Below are 19,170 nucleotides of genomic sequence, written 5' to 3' on the forward strand. Positions count from 1 at the left end.
GCTAAACAAACCAAGGGCCTTTGTCTCGGCTCGTGAAAGCTTGAGCTTACATGTGTAAAATTGGTTGTTGGCACCAGGCTTGAACTTGTATAAAAGTTCGTTTAATAAAAAGGCATCAGACTCCAATTCAAAAGCTCGGCCTTAGAGCCTTTCAGGCTGGCCTTGTATATATATATATATATTTTTTATATATATATATTTTATACTACTTGTAATAGCCCTCTCTTTCTCCTCAATCCATTTCACCCTATTTTATCGGTTAAACAGACTTTTTGAATGATTTTGTTCTATATTATGCTGTTTGGATATACATTGAATTTATGAATATTTATGAAATTACTAGTGTTGTTTATTGTATATTCTGTTTGACTAAATTTTTGTTTTCTTATTTTTTAAACAGGCTAAACCAGACTTTTATTTTTTGTAAATAAGCAGGCCGCAGGCCGAAAATTATATTTATAACAGGTAACAGGTTTGGTCAGGCTGACACATTTAAACACAGGCTTAGCTTTTTAAGACCAAAGCTCGGCTCGGCTCGGCCCGTTAACACGCTTAGTTGTTACAATAGCATTAATCGTAACTAAGGTGGCGAGGACGAGGTCAACACTTAACATCCACAATATCACTAAGAGCCCGTTTGTTTTCACTTTTAAAAAAAGTAATTTTTATCTCTTTCTTATTTTAAAAGTCCTTTTTACAAAATCTAAAGTTATTTATATTTTTAAAAAAATATTTAGTTTTTTAAAAAAATATTTGGCTTTTGACTTCTGCATTTTTTAGAAGTTAAAATTTTTAACTTCTGAAAAAAGTAAGTTTTTGACTTTTTTGTGACTTCTGCTTTTTTTAAAAGCAGATATCCAAATGAACTAAAACTGAGAAGTGTTTTTTTTTTAAGAAAAAAAAGAGCTTTTGGAGAAAAAAAAGTCCATCCAAACAGACCTTAAGAAGTCTGCATTGTATTTTCTTTTTCTAGATTATTCATCGATCTATCAATTATTCGATTCGTCCAAATTCGATCAGGTAGGATTACATGGATAGCAATACCGAGAGACAATGAGCCAACATAAAAGGATAGGTGCTGAAGGATTGTATAGTTGTTACAATAACATTAATCATAACTAAGGTGGCGAGGACGAGGTCAACACTTAACATCCACAATATCACTAAGAAGCCTGCATTGTATTTTCTTTTCTTATATTATTCATCGATCTATCAATTATTCGACTCGTCCAATTCGATCAGGTAGAATTATATAGGTAGCAAAACTCTCCTTACTAAATTTTACCACTGAAACAATTAGCTAAACTTGAACAATTTCTTACCAATTGATTCATGTACTTGGTGATAAAGGCCCCGCATTGTATTTAATTGCATATATTAAATCATAATTCTAAATTTCATTTTTCTTTTCTAGCTTATTTTTTTAATTTGTTTGATTTATTGAATTCGATCGAATTTGATATACAAAGTTATTAGTACCTTATTCAGATAGGCTAATCAGGGCTGCGAAAAATAAATAAATAAATCCATTGAATCACATTTTTTCAAACGGTTTAAGAATTGAATTATTTTTTTTCGAATCATTTCAAGAATCAAACTATTTTTTCAAAATCAATTCGGCTCAATTCAAACTAAAAGTCAAATCGAATCTCAAACTAATCTAAATTGCACCATATTTTTTCTGAACTGGACCATTTCTTTGAACTAATTAAAAAATCAAACCTATTTTTAAAACTGATTCCATTTGTCAGAATGGAACCACTTTTTGGTTCAGAACAAAAAACTGAACCAAACCCATACACACCCTTGTAGCCAACAGCTCAAGTCACTAAATTTCCGTCTAATATTAAAGCTAAGCATAATCATCGTTCTTTTTCTTTAGTTTCTTTCTCTTTTAAACGGTGCACGTTAGCTTACATGAGATAGTGACCAAAAATTTTACGTGGAATTAATATTTCCACTAGCGGTGTAAATGGATTGTGTCGGGTCAGATTTTAGTTTAAACAAATTAGGTTTGTGTAAAATATTTTAGGTTTGGTATGATCTGTTAGCTTTATGTATGCTTAAATTATAAGTTTGACTTGACCTATATTTAAAAACAAAAAACTTGACCTTAACCTGTTAGCCTATTTAAATATATTAAGCATTCAATAATTAAAAAATATTTAAAATAATATTACTTTATTAATCAAAATTATTAAAAACAAAAGGCTTGACCTCTAACCTGCTTTTTTATTTTTAAGCTTAATGTAGGCCGAATTGCATGTCGATTTACATCCCTAATTCCAAGAATAGAAAGAGCGTGTTCATGTATAATATATACGACTGTAACTCACTCTCCTCTTTTGACGCGGAAGTGGATTGTTGGTTTTTTTACTTTTTTTTTTAATTTAATTACATGAAGGATTGTTGATTTCAACTCTAGCTAAAACGGAAGTGATAGTGGAGTAGATAGATATGACTTGAAATGCTGAGTTCTTTTCTTTATTTTCCTTTTTTATTTGGTGCACCGTCCATGATTGGTTTCACTAGGAGGAGATTAAAAGATAGGAACTATCAGAATGTGGATTTGTGGCGTTAGGCTTTCACTCATCATGGAAGCTGTGGTGGGGATGGGTATAGGAGAAAGCAAAGACCAAAAAGGCAGAAGTTGGGGATTGAATAACACTATACCATTATTTCTTAGTTTTCAGTTCTTCTATTATTACATCTTAGGTGTCCCAATGTAGTTTGTGATCCGATTATTATTTTAGATGTAGCATTCCCAAAGCCAGCCTGAATTTATTTGAAAGCAAAGTTGATTGATGCATTTTCAGGCTTTGAAATGGGCTTCTTAGTTTTTTTTTTTATTTGATATAATTTTATTAATAATTGAAATATTGTTACATGATTTGTATTTTGTTATTTATGTTTTAGTTCTGATTCCGTTATTTTTTTCATAAAATTCTTAACTTATTAAACAAAACAAAAATATGTAATTGTTATAATTACTAATAATAACATATGAGCTAAGAATGAAAACGAAAAACAAATGAGCATCCTCATACTTTGTTTGATAATGTGATCAACCTAGAAGACGGTATTTTTTAGGTAATTGATCCATTCGTTTAACTAATGTCACGAGCTTCCATTCAGAATGAATCCCAAGTCTCAGTTTCTATAATTCTGACACAGAGACACACATGCCTATTATCATTATGTGCCAATTAAATTGTGCCGCCTCAGGCCGAAAGTTGTAAAATCTTGTTGGGAGATACTTTGAGCCTCTCTTTTTTTCCTTATATACTATAGATTCAATCAATGATCCGAGTCAATATCTCCTTTGGTTGCTTCAATGAGCTTTTGAGTTTTGACAATCATTTTTTATAATTAGATTCAATTCAAATATCATCGTAGGACGGCTTCTTAGAGGGCCATGTAGTACTGGAGTTTTAAAAAATAATGAATGCCTTTGACAACGGAGAACATAAGGAATCTGATTGATAGGCTAGTGACTTAATTTTCAGGCCCGAAATCTGGGAAAAACTTTTGATACTCCAGGCGTGATTCTTTCATTCAAGGATTATATTTGGATAATTTCTTTTTTTTTTTCATTTCTACTCTCTTATCTAATTTTGAAGCAGAGTTTTAGTGCTCCAGAGCTTCAAATATTAAGTAGTCCAAACCAAACCAATAAAAATATAATAACTAATATGAGAGAGAAGAGAATAAAAAGAATTTTTTATACAAGTGTCAATTTCTTAATGGAAAGAACACATGGGGGCAGGATCACTAAACTTTTGTTCTCTAATTTTGATTGATGCGAATTACTGAGTTAATGATGGTTCAGAATCACCAAAATTCTTCTCCAAAACCTGACCCAATTCTCGTTACTTTTTCATTTTCATAAAAACAAATTTTAATACCAAAACAAAAGCTAGTTGAAAAGAACAAACAAAAATTACTAAGTTACATGTGAGCCGAAAAGGTCCGTATACTCTAGGCTGGCTCGATCTACAGAAGTCATGTGCGTACACTGAGTCCAAAGGCCCATCCCATGCCTATTGTTATTATTTAGATGCAATGTGTCATTCATATTCATAATTAATCTCGTTATTTTATAAGGTTGATTCAAAAGACCAAACAAAAATTATTAAGTTACATGTGAGCCGAAAAGGTCCATATACTCTAGGCTGGCTCGATCTGCGGAAGTCATGCTACACAGAGTCCAAAGGCCCATCCCATGCCTATTGTTATTATTTAGATGCAAAGTAATATGTGTTATATTCATATTCATAATTAATCTCATTATTTTATAAGGTTGATTCGACCGGTAACATTGACAATACTAATTGAAAATTTGAAAGGCGTGCTATTCAATTCGTTTTGGTGATCTTTCAATGAAAAATATCCTTTAAGTACTATGATACACCTTTTGTTGAGATTTATAATAAGTCTAACTTTAGACAAAGATAATTTTTTATCTTCCTAAATTTCACGCGTAAAAAAATATCATAATTTAGAATTTCTTTAAGAGTCCTGTGAATAAAGAAAAAAGTAACTAGGATAATGTGGTAATGGGATATTGACATCTCACCAAGAACCAATGAGGAAGCAAGAAAAATGTGTCGGGTAAAGATTGATTGTGGAGGCAAGAAAAAAACATTCATCTTAATCCCAAATAATTGACTTAGCGATGGACAAACACATGATATATGAATAACTATACGATTAAATGTTCGAATTTTAAATATGCCAATTGATAGAGGCTATGCATTAATAAGAACCATTGTAAATTTTTCATAATTTTGATATGAATAGCATCAACTGCAACACCAAAGAAAAATGACGTTCAGTGTGAGTTGGCGTGACAACCAAACATGAAATCACTTTGAAATCAAGTTTTGAAAGCCAACGTGCATTTGAGGGTTTCCAAGATGCATGAAATGTCTCAAAGTTAAAGACAGTGAAGCACGGCAACTATTGTAATTTGTGGTAATTGAAGTACACAAGTTTGGGGAGTTAAAAAAAAAAAAAAACTTGTATTTTGGCTAATATAACATTTTTTATTATTCAGAAACTCATCCTGTTTAAGAAGAGAAACCAATATTTTCTTTTAGGAGCTCATTAGTCTTTGACAGCTCTAGTAGGTCTTATCCTGTGTTTTTATCAACATGTGGCTACAGCTTTTAATCATATCCACCGCCATACCTCATTGTCATATTTATAATGTTGCGTGGTTAGGAGCAACAACAAACGCTGAAAGATGTGGAAATAAATGGGGAAGTCATGGGATGTTTGTAAAAACAAATTTCTATGATATATTTGTGATCTAGATATTAATATGAGACTCACATAAAAGATACTCATTTTCAAAGTCTTCACCATTAAGCAATAATTTGGTTAACAAAGACTGCTTTCTCTTTTCCATCTCTCAAAGCTTATTTTAGCAAGCTCCTTAATATTAAATACCACATCTCAACAAGCTACTTATGAATATTTATACTTCAGCATCAAGATATCTCCCAAGATGGTCATCTTTCCACTATAAATACATATGTGTTAACCTAATATACACATCTTCTTCTATATAATTAAAACCTGCTTGAACCAAATCTAACTTGAGCATCGGAGTGTCTTGCAGGTACACCCCATCTTGTTTCATTGAAGACCCATGGGTTAAAGCTGCTCCAATTGCAAGATGCTCTGACTCAAGATGGATCCAGACCATTTGTGTGGAGGAAGATCACATGATCAGTCCAGTTGTAAACCAGAAATTTCATGGAAAATGTTAAACAATAATGACTTTTATATCACAAGTTGCTTGTTTTGCAAAAAAATTATTTTCTCGATGTTCTTTTTTATAAAACAATATTATTAATCAAGAAACATAATATAAACCCTTTTAAACCCTAAAACTAAATTTGATCAGAGCCAAAAATGCAGCAAAAAAAAAATCAAATCTGAAAATTAAAAAGTTTAAAGTTAGAAGATCAAATACAAAAATTTTATCCTGGTTCATCTTCAAACCACTAGAGGGTTACATCCAGACTGTTGTAGATAATTCATTATCGACTTATCATTCAGAGCTCTATTGGTGCCTGAAAAATCAATGTACAATAGAATTTTAGAATAATCTTGATTAACCTTTTCACTTTCTCAACCTATACCGTATACGTTCACTCCCTTCGTAAAATCTGAATTCCAACAACAAGATAAATCAAAACAAATTCAAAACAATGTCTCCACAATCCAATAAAAGAGAAATCTCAAAAGAAACGAAAAAGAATGGAGAGTAATTGAGCTTTTTTTTTCAAGATATGCAAAAATGCCCCAAAATCATGTAAACTTTGAAATGTGTGTGTTTGTATATTGTAATCTGTTAATTCATACCTAGAAACCCTATATATGTGTGTATATAAAAGTCCAATCGAAATTGTAGTTGTTTATTACTGTTGGACTCAAATTGGATTTCTGTTATGCATTTACTCGGGGAAGTTTGAGGACTTACTCGAGTAAATTATTATGAATATTTACCCGAGTAAGTCAATTACAATTCTGTAAGTAAATCTTTACTCCGGTAATTATTCTACTTTACTTGGGTAAAAATCATAACAAAAACATCAATTCATGCTATCTTCGATCTAATTAATCTCTGAATGATTTCTAATTACTCCTAACACATGAATGGATGTGCCTAGCCATTGTATAGCAACTTTTCATGTGTATGTGATCTTGTATGCATGGTTGAACTATGGGATTTTCTTTCATGCTTGTTTTATGCCAAAAATGCATTTATTGATGTGAGAGCTCAACAATCTTCATTCACTAGATTTCCATTCTCAAAACTACATTTCTAATTATGTAAGCACTATCTTAACTCTAGCTCATAACATTAACAAGATATAAAGGAACATTGGAATAAATCAGTGTGTGTAATAACACAACAGAGTGGGGGTGTCCACCATCTAGATTGGATCGATTTTGAAGCAAAAAATCGTCCGATCCAATCCCTTTGGTTTGATCATTTAATCATCCATTCAGTTTGATTTTTTTTTCAAATCTGATCCAATCCAATTTTATTTGATTTGGATTAGACGAGTTTCGATTTTTTGAAAAGCCTAAAAAGAGAACTTATAAGAATTATTTTTACCAAAATGAGCATTATTTATCATGGATCCTTTGTATTGGTACTAGCAGAAAATTTTGGCAATACCGGAGTAGTAAGTTTTCCAAAATCACTAACAACAAAAAATACTTGATCGCGGTTCTACTAAAAAAAAATACTTGATCGCAAATTGAATAAATTGCATAGAAAGAAATTCCATAACATAGCGAAAGTAAACTTAGAACATTAAACTCGCATACCAAAAAAAAAGAAAAATATTAAATTGAATTCTTCCGACCAATATTTTGGAATAGGCCCAAGTAGGTAGAGAGTAAATTTGGATCAGTTTGGATTGGATCGATTTTCACCTACCAAACCAAAAACTGATCCAATCCACTTCAAATTTGCATTTTTTTTCAGTTTTTGGTTTTACAGCTTTCGATTAAATCAGTTATCGATTTTTCAGTTCAGTCACCGCGGTTTGAATCGATTTAGATCGGTTGATGAACACCCCACAACAGAGGTTATATTATATATAAAGCCACTAAATATACAACCTGAAATACAGGATATGAGACTAAGTCTATACTATTGCTATATATATATATATATATATATATATATATATATATATATATATATATATATATATACAACACTCGCCCTCGAGCTGGAGCATATAAATCATAAGCACCAAGCTTGTTACATATGTACTCTATTCTAGGACCCCTCAAAGACTTTGTAAATACATATGCTAGTTGATCATTAGAGGGTACAAAACTGGTCTTAATTTCACAAACAATGACCTTCTCTCGAATAAAGTAATAATTTATCTTTATATGCTTGGTTTTTTCATGAAACACTAGATTGGAAGAAATATGTAGTATTGCTTGGTTATCACAAATGAAAGTTGCTAGTCCAATCTCTCCAAACTTGAGCTCTCTAAGAAGTTGCTTAAGCCAAATTAGTTCGCAAGTAGTAGCAGCCATAGAGCGATACTCTACTTCAACACTTGATTTGACAATTATATTATGCTTCTTACTTTTCCAGGAAACTAAGTTTCCTCCAACGAAGATACAATATCCAAAAGTAGATCTCCTATTAGTAAGACAACAACCACAATCAGCATTAGAGCATCCGACAATTCCATCTTTAGATTGGGCTACCTCGATTCCCAAGAAATATCGAAGTTTTCCAAGATCATTAGTCTAAAAATGATAACATAAATGTTGCTTCAACTGAGAAATCCTATGATTATCACTACTTGTGATAACAAAATCATCAGCATACACCACCAACTAGATAGACTCGAAAGTAGAATGACAATAAAAGAGAGAATGATATGTCTTACTCTGAGTCATACCAAATTATTGATCAATATTGCTAAATATACCAAACTAAGCTCATGGAGATTGTTTCAGACCATATAGAGACTTGCGAAGACGACAAATAAGACTTGACTTCCCCTAAGCAACAAACCCAGAAAGTTGCTCCATATAAACTTCCTTCGCAAGATCACATTGAAGAAAAGCATTCTTAATATCAAGTTGATAGATAGGTCAGTGGCGGATAGCAACCATGGCAATAAGGAGGCGGACATAAGACATCTTCGCTACAAGGAAAAAAATGTCACCATAATTCATTCCAAACTTCTGAGTGAAACCCTTCGCCACTAAGCGGGTTTTAAGATGATCCACTTTACCATCGGGACCACCTTAACAGCATAAATCCAGCGACAACCAACAACATATTTCTCAGACGGAAGAGGGACCAAATCCTATATGCCATTGTGCTGAAGAGAAATCATTTCAACAATCATAGCTTATCTTCATCTGAAATGTGAAAGGGGTTCACCTGTAGTGTTAGGAATAGACACAGAAGACAAAGAAGAAAAACATGCAAAATACGATGGTAACTAATATTAACTGAATATCCGGCTAGAGGGCGGGTATCACGGGTACCTTTACGGAGAATAATGGAAAGGTCAGTAGTCGAAGGTAGGATTGCAGCCGAGGGAGAAGATGCAGTCAAATGTGAGCCCACAGAAACATATGGAGAAACTGGAACTGGGGAAACAATTTGCAACTCATTAGGAGAAAAGATAACCGAAGGAGAGTTAGACACAGGGACCAGGAAAGGCATAAGGTATTCAAAGGAGGTGGATGGGAGAGATGATTGAACAAAACCAAAGTCCAAAGGAGCAGTAGTGGAGCAAAAAAAAAAGGACTTATTCGAAGAAAGAAATATCTGCTGAGATAAAGTATCGGCGTAGAGTTGGAGAGTTGCTACGGTAACCTTTTTTAGAGTAAGGATAACCCGAAAAAATATGTTTATGAGACTTGAGAGCTAGTTTATCCAAGTCAGGACCGAGATGATAAACAAAACACGTAGAACCAAAGACATGGGGGGCAAAGAATATAAAGGTTGATAAAGGAACAAAATAGAGTGAGATTCCTGGTAATGAAGAACAGAAGATGGCATGCGATTTATGAGATAGCATGCGATGAGAATAGTACCACCCCAAAACTTATAGAGAACATTGTCATCAATTAATAATGCGCGAGTAATCTCAACAAGGTGACAGTTCTTGCGCTCGGCTACACTATTTTGTTGAGATGTATGAGGACAAAATGTTTGGTGAAGAATTCCATGAGAAGAAAAGAATTGTTGAAATTGATTAGATAAATACTCACAGGTATTATCACTACAAAAAGTACGAATAGGAATATCAAACCGAGTTTGATTTCACTATAGAATAACTGAAAAATAGAGAATAACTCAGAACGATTTTTCATTAAAAACAACTAAGTAAATCCGAAATAATTATCAAAATACTTAAACCCGAAAGAAGAAGTATGACGACTTGGCCCCCAAATATCAGAATAAACCAAAGAAAAAAAAAGACAAAGCTCGACGACTTGGGAACGTACTACGAGTATGTTTTCTAAACTGATATGACTTACAATATAGACAAAAAAGAGACGATAAACGAAGTACCATCTTCTGACGCTTGGCAAGACTTGGATGACCCAAACGAGCATGAATATTAAGGGGGGAGTCCATAGTAGAGCAAGTTAAAGAAAAAAGGAAAATTTGATAGAGACCATAAGACTCACATCCTCTGACAATCACTTCCCCAAACTCCGATCCTGCAAAATGATCAGAATTTTTCGCAAAAGAAATCACACAATCAAGGGATTTGGTTAAATGACTAATGGAGAGTAAGTTAAAAGAGGAATTAGGCACATAGAGAAGATGATCCAGAGATAAATTGGGGGAGAGAAGAATTGTGTTGATCCCATGGGATTGGACCAAAGACCCATTGACCATAGTAATAGTAAGAAATGAACCAATAGTACAAAGAGAGGTGAATAAAGACATATTACCAGAAATGTGATCAGAAGCCCCATAATCAAGAGTCCAACCTAGATATTATAACTGAGAGATCCCAGCAAAATAATTATCAGATGGAGCAATGAAGGCAGTAAAACCAAATACTAGCTTCTTAGACCACCAAGTCACAAATTCATTAAGAAGAGATGCATGAGGTTGTGGTGCAGAAGGCAACCCCGGATCAAGAGCAATAAAAGGAGCCTGAGCAACATGAGCAGTCCGAGGAGGCTGAGGTGACTTGCTGTGGAGCTTCCAACAACGATCAATAGGATGATTGGTGTGATGAAAATGAGTACAAAGTAACCGACCCTTAGAGGGTTTACATCCACGACCTGTCGGAGACTCAGAAACAGAAGAGAAAAGAGTAGAATCCATAATCACCAAAAAAAAAAGAACAAACAAAACTAACTGAAAAGAGTGGGATCTATGCGTCACCAATAATGAGGTCAAAACTCAAAAACAAGTCCAGATCCAGAATCATCTTAGAGAGGGGAGAAAAACCCATTCGGTCGCTACCGAAAAAAGGCCTCCACGTGTCGGCCAACTGAAAAGAGATGCGAAACTTCCACGTGCACGTGGCTGATTGGACGGGGATGCGACCTGGACAGAAAGAACCGCGCTGGTGAGACAAGCACAATGGTAGATGGCTCACCAGAAAAATCCACTATACGATTATGGTCAACGACGGTCAACATATTTCTGACGGCGATTCGCGATGAGAAAAGGGTCGGCAACAACGCCGCGACAATCCAAGAACAAAAGAGACGGCCGAAAACTGACAAAGAGATAGTATCCCAAAAAAAAATTGAAAAGGAAATGAAGAGTGGGTTCATCAGAGAAAATAAGCGAATTAATGTTTTTTTATATATAGAAATATTGAGTGTATACAACTTGAAATATACGATGTGGGACTATGTCTATACTATTTCTACTATATATATATATATATATATATATATATATATATATATATATATATATATATATATAGACAACAAGCTCTTTGGTTTTCATGCTTTGAGCATTTAAGTGCCTTTATTTGTCTTAAAAACTTTGACTTCATGATTGACTTTGTCATTTTGATTTGTTCCTTACTTTTTGCATATTACTTTAGTCTTCTTTCACCATTTGAGACTTGTTGTAACATCTTCAAAGTTGTATTTGCATGTTAAACTTGCTTGTGCTTTATTACCGTAAAAAACTCAAAATATTTTCACTTTGACAACCTCTAGGATTCATCAGAAAATTCATACAAATAACATGAACATTTTACAATAATTTTAGTGACTAACAAGTTCCGCAGGAGTGGAGCTCTATTTCTCAATGTTGTTATGAAGCAAGGTCGATATGGGAACCGGAAGGACTGAGTAGAATTCGAAGGGGAGAGAGAAAAAAAGAGAAGGAAATTTGATTAATTCAGCATACTTCATTCACTTACCTTTAGACTATTTAAACATCATAGTATTTTCAGCACAAAATACAATAAGGGGGCGTTTGGTTGAAGAGAAATTTTTATGAATCATAGGGAAATGTGATTAGTAGAGAAATGGTTGGAAAATGAGTTTGATAGGAAAATGTAAAAATAGTTGTTTGGTTAGGAAAAATTTTACCGGGGAAATTAGGTAACTTTTGTAAAGTCTATGTTTGGCTTTTGGTTAAATATAGATGGGAAAAAAATGTGCATTTACCAAAATAACCTCGCTTTTGGTTATTCATTTACTTAGTTATTTTATTTTATTTTATTTTATTTTTTTATTATTAGAACCACCGCTCCAACAGCCACCGGCCACCAAGAACCCATCGATCCACATCACCTAACCAAACACATCCCTCCCACCCCATCTTCTCCAGCCTAGCCACCGATCCAGAAACCATCACTACCCCTTTTCTTCTCCATCTCAACCGAGCCACCGGTCCTCTTCCTTCCATAACTCACTGATCCAGTCCAAGAACCGGTAACCAACAGCCAACCACAAAACCCACAACACTCCAAAAGCCATCATTTCATTTTTTTTTAACACAGACACACAGCCAAGCTCCACCGTCAACCTCTCTTCATCACCATCCTTTTTTTTTTCCACCACACACCATCTTCATCTTCTCTTCATCGCCCCATAACCCAAACCGAGCCACCAACCCCAACCATTCAGCCCCCAAACCACCATCGAATCTCCTTCCTTCCCCAAATCACCATCACAAACCAACTCCCCATCTTCAACCTTTCCCAAATCGAACCACCGATCCACAGCCGAACCACCATAACCCCTTGTTCCAGCATCACGTCTATATGTAAAACCAAATATAGGGCACGCTCATCATTTGGGTATTAAACACTCTAACCAAATAGATAGCAAAAGCGCAATACCACATACCAAAAGGGTATCTTTCGCCGGCATTTTGCATAGAAATATATATGCAAATCAGTTTCATAGCATAATGCTTTACATAGTCAAAATTAGAAAATCCTTTAACTAAACGTAGTAACCTCAAAATCCCACTTCACATTTCGCCGGCTTTTTATTCAAAATCGTCCAACCAAACGCTCCATACTAACAATAAAGATATAATGAGTAATGTTTTAATGGGTCCCGTAATTCCATTTAGCCCGACACATAGTCTCGAAAATGACTGGGCTTCCTTCTTAGTCTCGGTATTGAAATCAACTTCAGCAGTGCTATTAGTTGAAAGTTGAAACGATGGGTTTCATTTTATTTGTACACTGTTGTGATGTGTGTCGTGTTGAAGAAGGTGCACCTCATTCGCTGCAATTTCCTCATTAAGCAAAAATTGATAGGCTTCAACTTTCAATATGTACAACCAAATAGTTGAGAATTATTATTTGATAATTCATCATTCCTCATAAGGAGTTACATTGTCACGGATTCACGGCTATGAATAACAAATCAAGGGACTGAGTTTGACTAATTATTTTGGATAGGGCCTATCAAACATGTCTAGCTCAAACTTTATGCCATTGTTAAGATTTGATTAGAGTTAATATAGGTTTGGAACTGAATTTGATTAATTATTTTGAATTGCACCTATCGAACATGTCTGGCACCAGTATATTCATTTATTCATCATTAAATTTTATAATATACGCATATGTATAATTTTAAATCATATTTCAAACATTAATATATTGTTACGACTTACAACTTATTAAATCATAAGTTTTATTAGTCACAATAAAAAACTTTTGAAAGTAGTTATTGACGAATTTTTACTAAATCGAATAATTACTAATATAACACATGAAATGTTTACGGTAATTAATTTTTTTAATAATTTTGTAAAAAATAATCTTTAGGAGATATACATACATGAATTCAAATTAAATATACCAAAATATTTTTTTTTCGAACAAAATGTTAAATGAAACCATATGTTAAAGTTAGAGTAGGCTGCTTTTTGATAGGTAGCTTTTGGACCGTACTCAAAGGATAAGGTAACCGGAAGAAGTTGAATCGAGATATCCTTTAGATTAAAAAAAAAAAAAAAAAAAAAAAACTACTTTCGACAAGTCGTGTTTCGGCCGACATATAAGAGGTAACGTAGGATTTGATTCCAGTAAGCTGAGTAACATATTTATCGAGATAAAGCATAAATTTAAACATTAAATTGAAAATTATATTGTTAAAAATTAACTTTATAATATAAATATTATTTATCATTTTAAAACATCATATTTTGATGTATATTTATTAGGATTTTTCATTTTTTTTCTCCTTCACAACGAAGGAGAAAGAATATAAAATATCAATTAAAACATAATTATTTTATTTAAAATGACATAAAATTATACTTTTTAAAAAAAATTGTCAAAACGAATTTTTCTTATATATATATATATATATATATATATATATATATATATGATTATAATTTTAACTATTAATTTGTAATTGATAATCATAATTTTACACTTTATTGGTTAAAATATATCCTTTACTAAATATTTTTTGTCTTCTTTTTATACAAATATGACAATCATTTTTCATTTTTATTTAATAAACACACTAAGTAAATAATCCAGCAGTAGACAGTAATACTATAAATATTTCTCAATATAATGGTGTTATTTTCTAATGACAACTGTGTGTGACTGTGTGGGACTGTGGGTCTGTCTTATCAGGAACGCTGTCGCCTCCTTAAAGTTCCAATCAAATGAATGCACATGCGGTCCGCCGTACACATTTATTTTGCCAGTACCTGCCCCTGTCAGTGTCACATATACCTATACGACGTCCAATGATTCAATATTATAAAAATAATAATAAATTAATAATAATCAAGCCAAAATATTAAAATTCAAATAAATAGTTAAAAATAAAAATAGTTAATTACATCATCTTTGAATTAAAATTAAAAAATTGATTCAATTTGAATTACATTAAAATTTCATATATAATAATAATAATATATCTAATTAAACTTTATATTATTTAATTTTTTTAAAAAATTATTACTTCTTGTTAATTTTAATTTTTTTACATTTAATGATACTAAATTATTAATTTATTATTAATTTATATTTTAATACTTTTTATTGTTTTTTTAAATTTTCTATTTACTTTATTTCAATAAATTAATTATCACTTATATTTGATGTATTTTGATCAAATTAATTTTATTTTTTTTATAATAATATATAAATTTATATATTAAAAAATGCAATAAAAAATAAAATTATATCAAATTCATTTTTTCAACCTTGGTGTCAATGGCATGCCTCTCTTCTCAGTCCCCCCTATTATTTAAATATAACTATTAAATTTTAATAACAATTTATAATTAAATTAATAGCTTGATGTTATAAGAGATATAATTATCTTCTACATATACATAAAAATATGTAGGGCTCATGTGAGATAATGTAAAGAAAAGAGAAAAAAAAAAGAATCTACATACTTTTATGTGTATTTATGTGAAAGGATTAAATATGAGATTCATAACCATACAAATATGGAAATAAATATAAAGTATTAAATATGGAAAATCATAACTATACTAAGATGAAAATAAATATAATTGTTGGATCAGTTAATCGATGTAACAGTGAAATTGATTGATAATAATATTGACATTAACACTAATTAATTGTTACATTACATTTTCCCTTATTATAATACGAATATTCATAAATCGAACATGATTATCTCTTATAAACGATACACATGGTCAATAAGGGGCACTTCGTAGAAGATTTTTTTGTAGAATTTTTGGAAAAGTGAGGATGGTAATCTTATTTATCCATATTCGGTACGAGATTTCTAATTTTTTTTCAAGAATCTGATTTTCTTAGAAGTTTATTTTGGGTGTAAAATTTGCTAAAAATAACATCCAAAAATATCACTCAGGAATGGTATTCTAAGATTCCCATAACAATAAAAAATTGAATATAACCAAACATAACATAAAAAAAATTAATTCAATATTTTTGTAAATATTTTGACCTACCAAATATTTTTTTAAAAAAATTCATTTTCTGTTTGTATTCCTAAAAATTATGATTTTCGAATAAAAAAAAATTCTCCTAAAAATACATAACAAACTCCATAACTATAGTGGTTGGTCGATATTCGGTGGAAGTTTAAAGAAGAAAAAGAGAGGATAAAGCAATCACAGCTGTAACCAAATCAAAATTTAGAAAAATCTTTGGTAATTTTCGTTTTGAATTTCAATCATTGAAATTTATCGAACTCTTAAATACAAAACATCCCTTCCTCTCTGTTCTGAGACTTTCTATGACTCAGACATAGCTGCGTAGTGGCTTCTGCAACTTCTGTTTCACCTCTCAATTGTCACCTGACTCCAAAACCCAACTTGTGAGTAACACCACATTTTTTTATCACGTATTCTTAATTCTTTATCGAGGAAATTCACATTCTTGTGCTTTGAAGAGAGTCTTTTGGAGTATTGTCGTCAAAGATAACAACTTTGTTGTTGTGTTGGGTGTTGGGATAAAGCGGATTTGGTTTTGGCATTTTTGTGTTGATATTGTGGCTTGGATTTGTTTTTTTGTTTTTGTTACTGTTCTGTGGTGGTGATCTTGGAAGTTTCTGATGCCAGTAAAGGTAGAGAACCATAGGGCCTTTTGGTCAAGTTCAACACTTAATTGGCGTTTTGGGTTGCTCACGGCTTTTGTTTTGGTTGGCATGGTTGTGGTTTGGAGTGTTGATGGCTGCACTGTTAGGAACATCATTGAAGCTTGGAGGTATCGTCAAGATTATTTTTCTCTAAGGTCTCATTCTCCTAATATTACTCATTACCATCAAAATTTAACTTTTATCTCCCCATATAGTCCTGTAGATTTGAATCAAAACCAAACCAATGCTACCCACTTTGATTCCAACTATCCTATGAACATCACACTGTCTGTGTACAGTGAAGCAGTTTATTCTAAGAACTCTAGTAGGGTATCTGAAAAGCTTGACAAAACCCCAATAAAGCCTGAAGTTCAGGGGCATTCAACTTGGCTTTCGAGTGAGTTAGAGCCCAGCTTTACTTCAAATCTTCTAGCTCGGTGGTTAGCTCCTGGAGGAGTTCCTTGTAAAGATTCTAAGACAGTGGGAATTTCAATTCCTGGGTTGGATGGTGGGAAAGTGATAGAGCTATCAGCTGGGGATGTACATGAATTTGATTTTCAAGCATTGGATGATTCAGGGAAACCTCGCTGTTTAGGTGGGGATTACTTTGAGACTGATCTTTCAGGGGAATCATGGAAATCTAGGCCTCTGGTGAAAGATTTCAGTAATGGTTCTTACTCCATTTCGCTTCAAGTTCATCCAGATTTTGATGGGGTTTACAATCTCACTATAATTCTTCTTTATAGACACTTTGAAGGTCTGAAATTCACTCCTTGGCGATTTGTCTATGATCGAGTTCTTTGCAATATTGCAATCAGATTCTACAAAAGCAGTGCCCAGCTACCAGAACTGCAGACTTGCAAAGCTTCTGATTTTGGCAAGGATGTGTGGTGTGGAAGGTGGACAAGGCATGGCAAGAATGATGATTGCCAAATAGGTAATGATGGTAGGTACAGATGCTTAGCACCAGATTTTCCTTGTAAAGCTCCATGGTGTGATGGTTCCTTGGGACTTCTAGAGAGTAATGGTTGGGTGTACTCAACCCACTGCTCATTCAAGATGTATTCAGCTGAGTCTGCTTGGAAGTGCTTGAAGAATCGGTGGATTTTCTTCTGGGGTGATTCAAATCATGTTGACACAATACGTAATATACTCAATTTTATTTTAGATTTGCCTGAAATACATTCTGTTCCCAGAAGATTTGATATGAACTTTTCTAATCCTAAAGACCCTTCTCAAACAGTTAGGATTACAAGTATTTTCAATGGGCATTGGAATGAAACAAAAAACTATCTAGGATTGGATTCTCTGAGAGATGAAGGGTTTCAAAATCTGTTAAAGAAATACTTCTCAAAAGGCACAATCCCAGACACTGTGATCATGAACTCCGGCTTGCACGATGGTGTTCGCTGCCGTAACATAAGAGCATTTTCTGTTGGAGCAGACTATGCAGCTTCATTCTGGGCAGGTGTTAAGATGACAGTGAGACAAAGGGGCTTAGCATGGCCAAGAGTCTTTTACCGAACCACAATTGCAACTGGTGGATATGCAAGGTCTCTAGCATTTAATCCTAACAAAATGGAGGTGTTCAACAGAGTGTTCATAGAGAAATTGAAGAAAACTGGCATTGTAACTGGCGTGATTGATAACTTTGATATGACATTTCCATGGCATTTTGATAACCGATGTAATGATGGAGTTCACTATGGAAGGGCTCCTGCAAAGATGAAGTGGCGAGATGGCCAAATTGGTCATCAGTATTTTGTGGATCTCATGTTAGCTCATGTTCTTCTCAATGCAATATGTGCAAGATAGCCAGGGAGTATCAGTTAGAAGAGAAGAGAAAATCGGAACAAAAAACTTGCCTCCAAAGTGGCACTTGATGGAAGTGTAGGCATACCCTATAGAATAATGCATACCATAGCATGTGCTTGGATAAAGACTATTGAGGTAGCCTCCACCATGTTGGGACTTACTTTTTCCATAAAATTAGTTTTAGTATTCTTTCTTGTTCATAGATTTGTAAGCACGAGTTATGTATACAAGAGTTCCACTTGTAGATTAGCAGGGGATTTATATTCCTCAAGACACATTATTCTATGGATGATCAATTTCAGAGTTTTATAGGATATGTTTTGTTTGCATATCTGTTCTTGGTTGAGTACTTGCGAGCTAACTAAGCAATAGATAAGCAATATGTATTAAGGCTTAAGGTTAGTTACTTAGGTTGAATAAGATAGCTTTTGCACCTTTTCTTGTTGACAGGAAATTATGTTAAAATAGAACCTAGCTAAGCTTTCCATCAATTTCTAATTTGCTTAAACAACCAACACAAAATGATGGGATTGAGAATTGATAACAAAAGTGAAACTTCAAATTCAAACTTGCATAGATTGTTTGGCTGTGACCCGTTTCCACTTTCTGGTAAGAATTCTTCTCCGGTTTGATTAGATTCTTGGTGGACACGTCCGGCAATAAGAGTCGACAACTCTTTACAAGTAATAATGGCAATTGGCACCAAACAACAAAAAATGATAAATGGAAATATTTTCTAGTTACCGTTATAAAACAATTTTTTTCTCTCCACTTAAATATTTATGG

At 33.0% G+C, this 19,170-nt stretch overlaps 1 protein-coding gene across 1 annotated transcript; it reads left to right on the top strand.

Moving 5' to 3' along the window:
• Positions 1-16,188: 16,188 nt before the first annotated feature.
• Positions 16,189-18,680, top strand: LOC133293367 (uncharacterized). Its single transcript, XM_061491935.1, has 2 exons — positions 16,189-16,702; positions 16,874-18,680. Exons 1-2 carry the CDS (start codon positions 16,546-16,548, stop codon positions 18,382-18,384), a joined length of 1,668 nt encoding a protein of 555 aa, XP_061347919.1. The 5' UTR covers positions 16,189-16,545; the 3' UTR covers positions 18,385-18,680.
• The last annotated feature ends 490 nt before the right edge of the window (positions 18,681-19,170 follow it).

This window comes from Gastrolobium bilobum, unplaced genomic scaffold, assembly GCF_033153095.1.
Source record: "Gastrolobium bilobum isolate Gb01-03AN ecotype WA unplaced genomic scaffold, APGP_CSIRO_Gbil_v1 utg3209, whole genome shotgun sequence".
Taxonomy (NCBI): Eukaryota; Viridiplantae; Streptophyta; class Magnoliopsida; order Fabales; family Fabaceae; genus Gastrolobium; species Gastrolobium bilobum.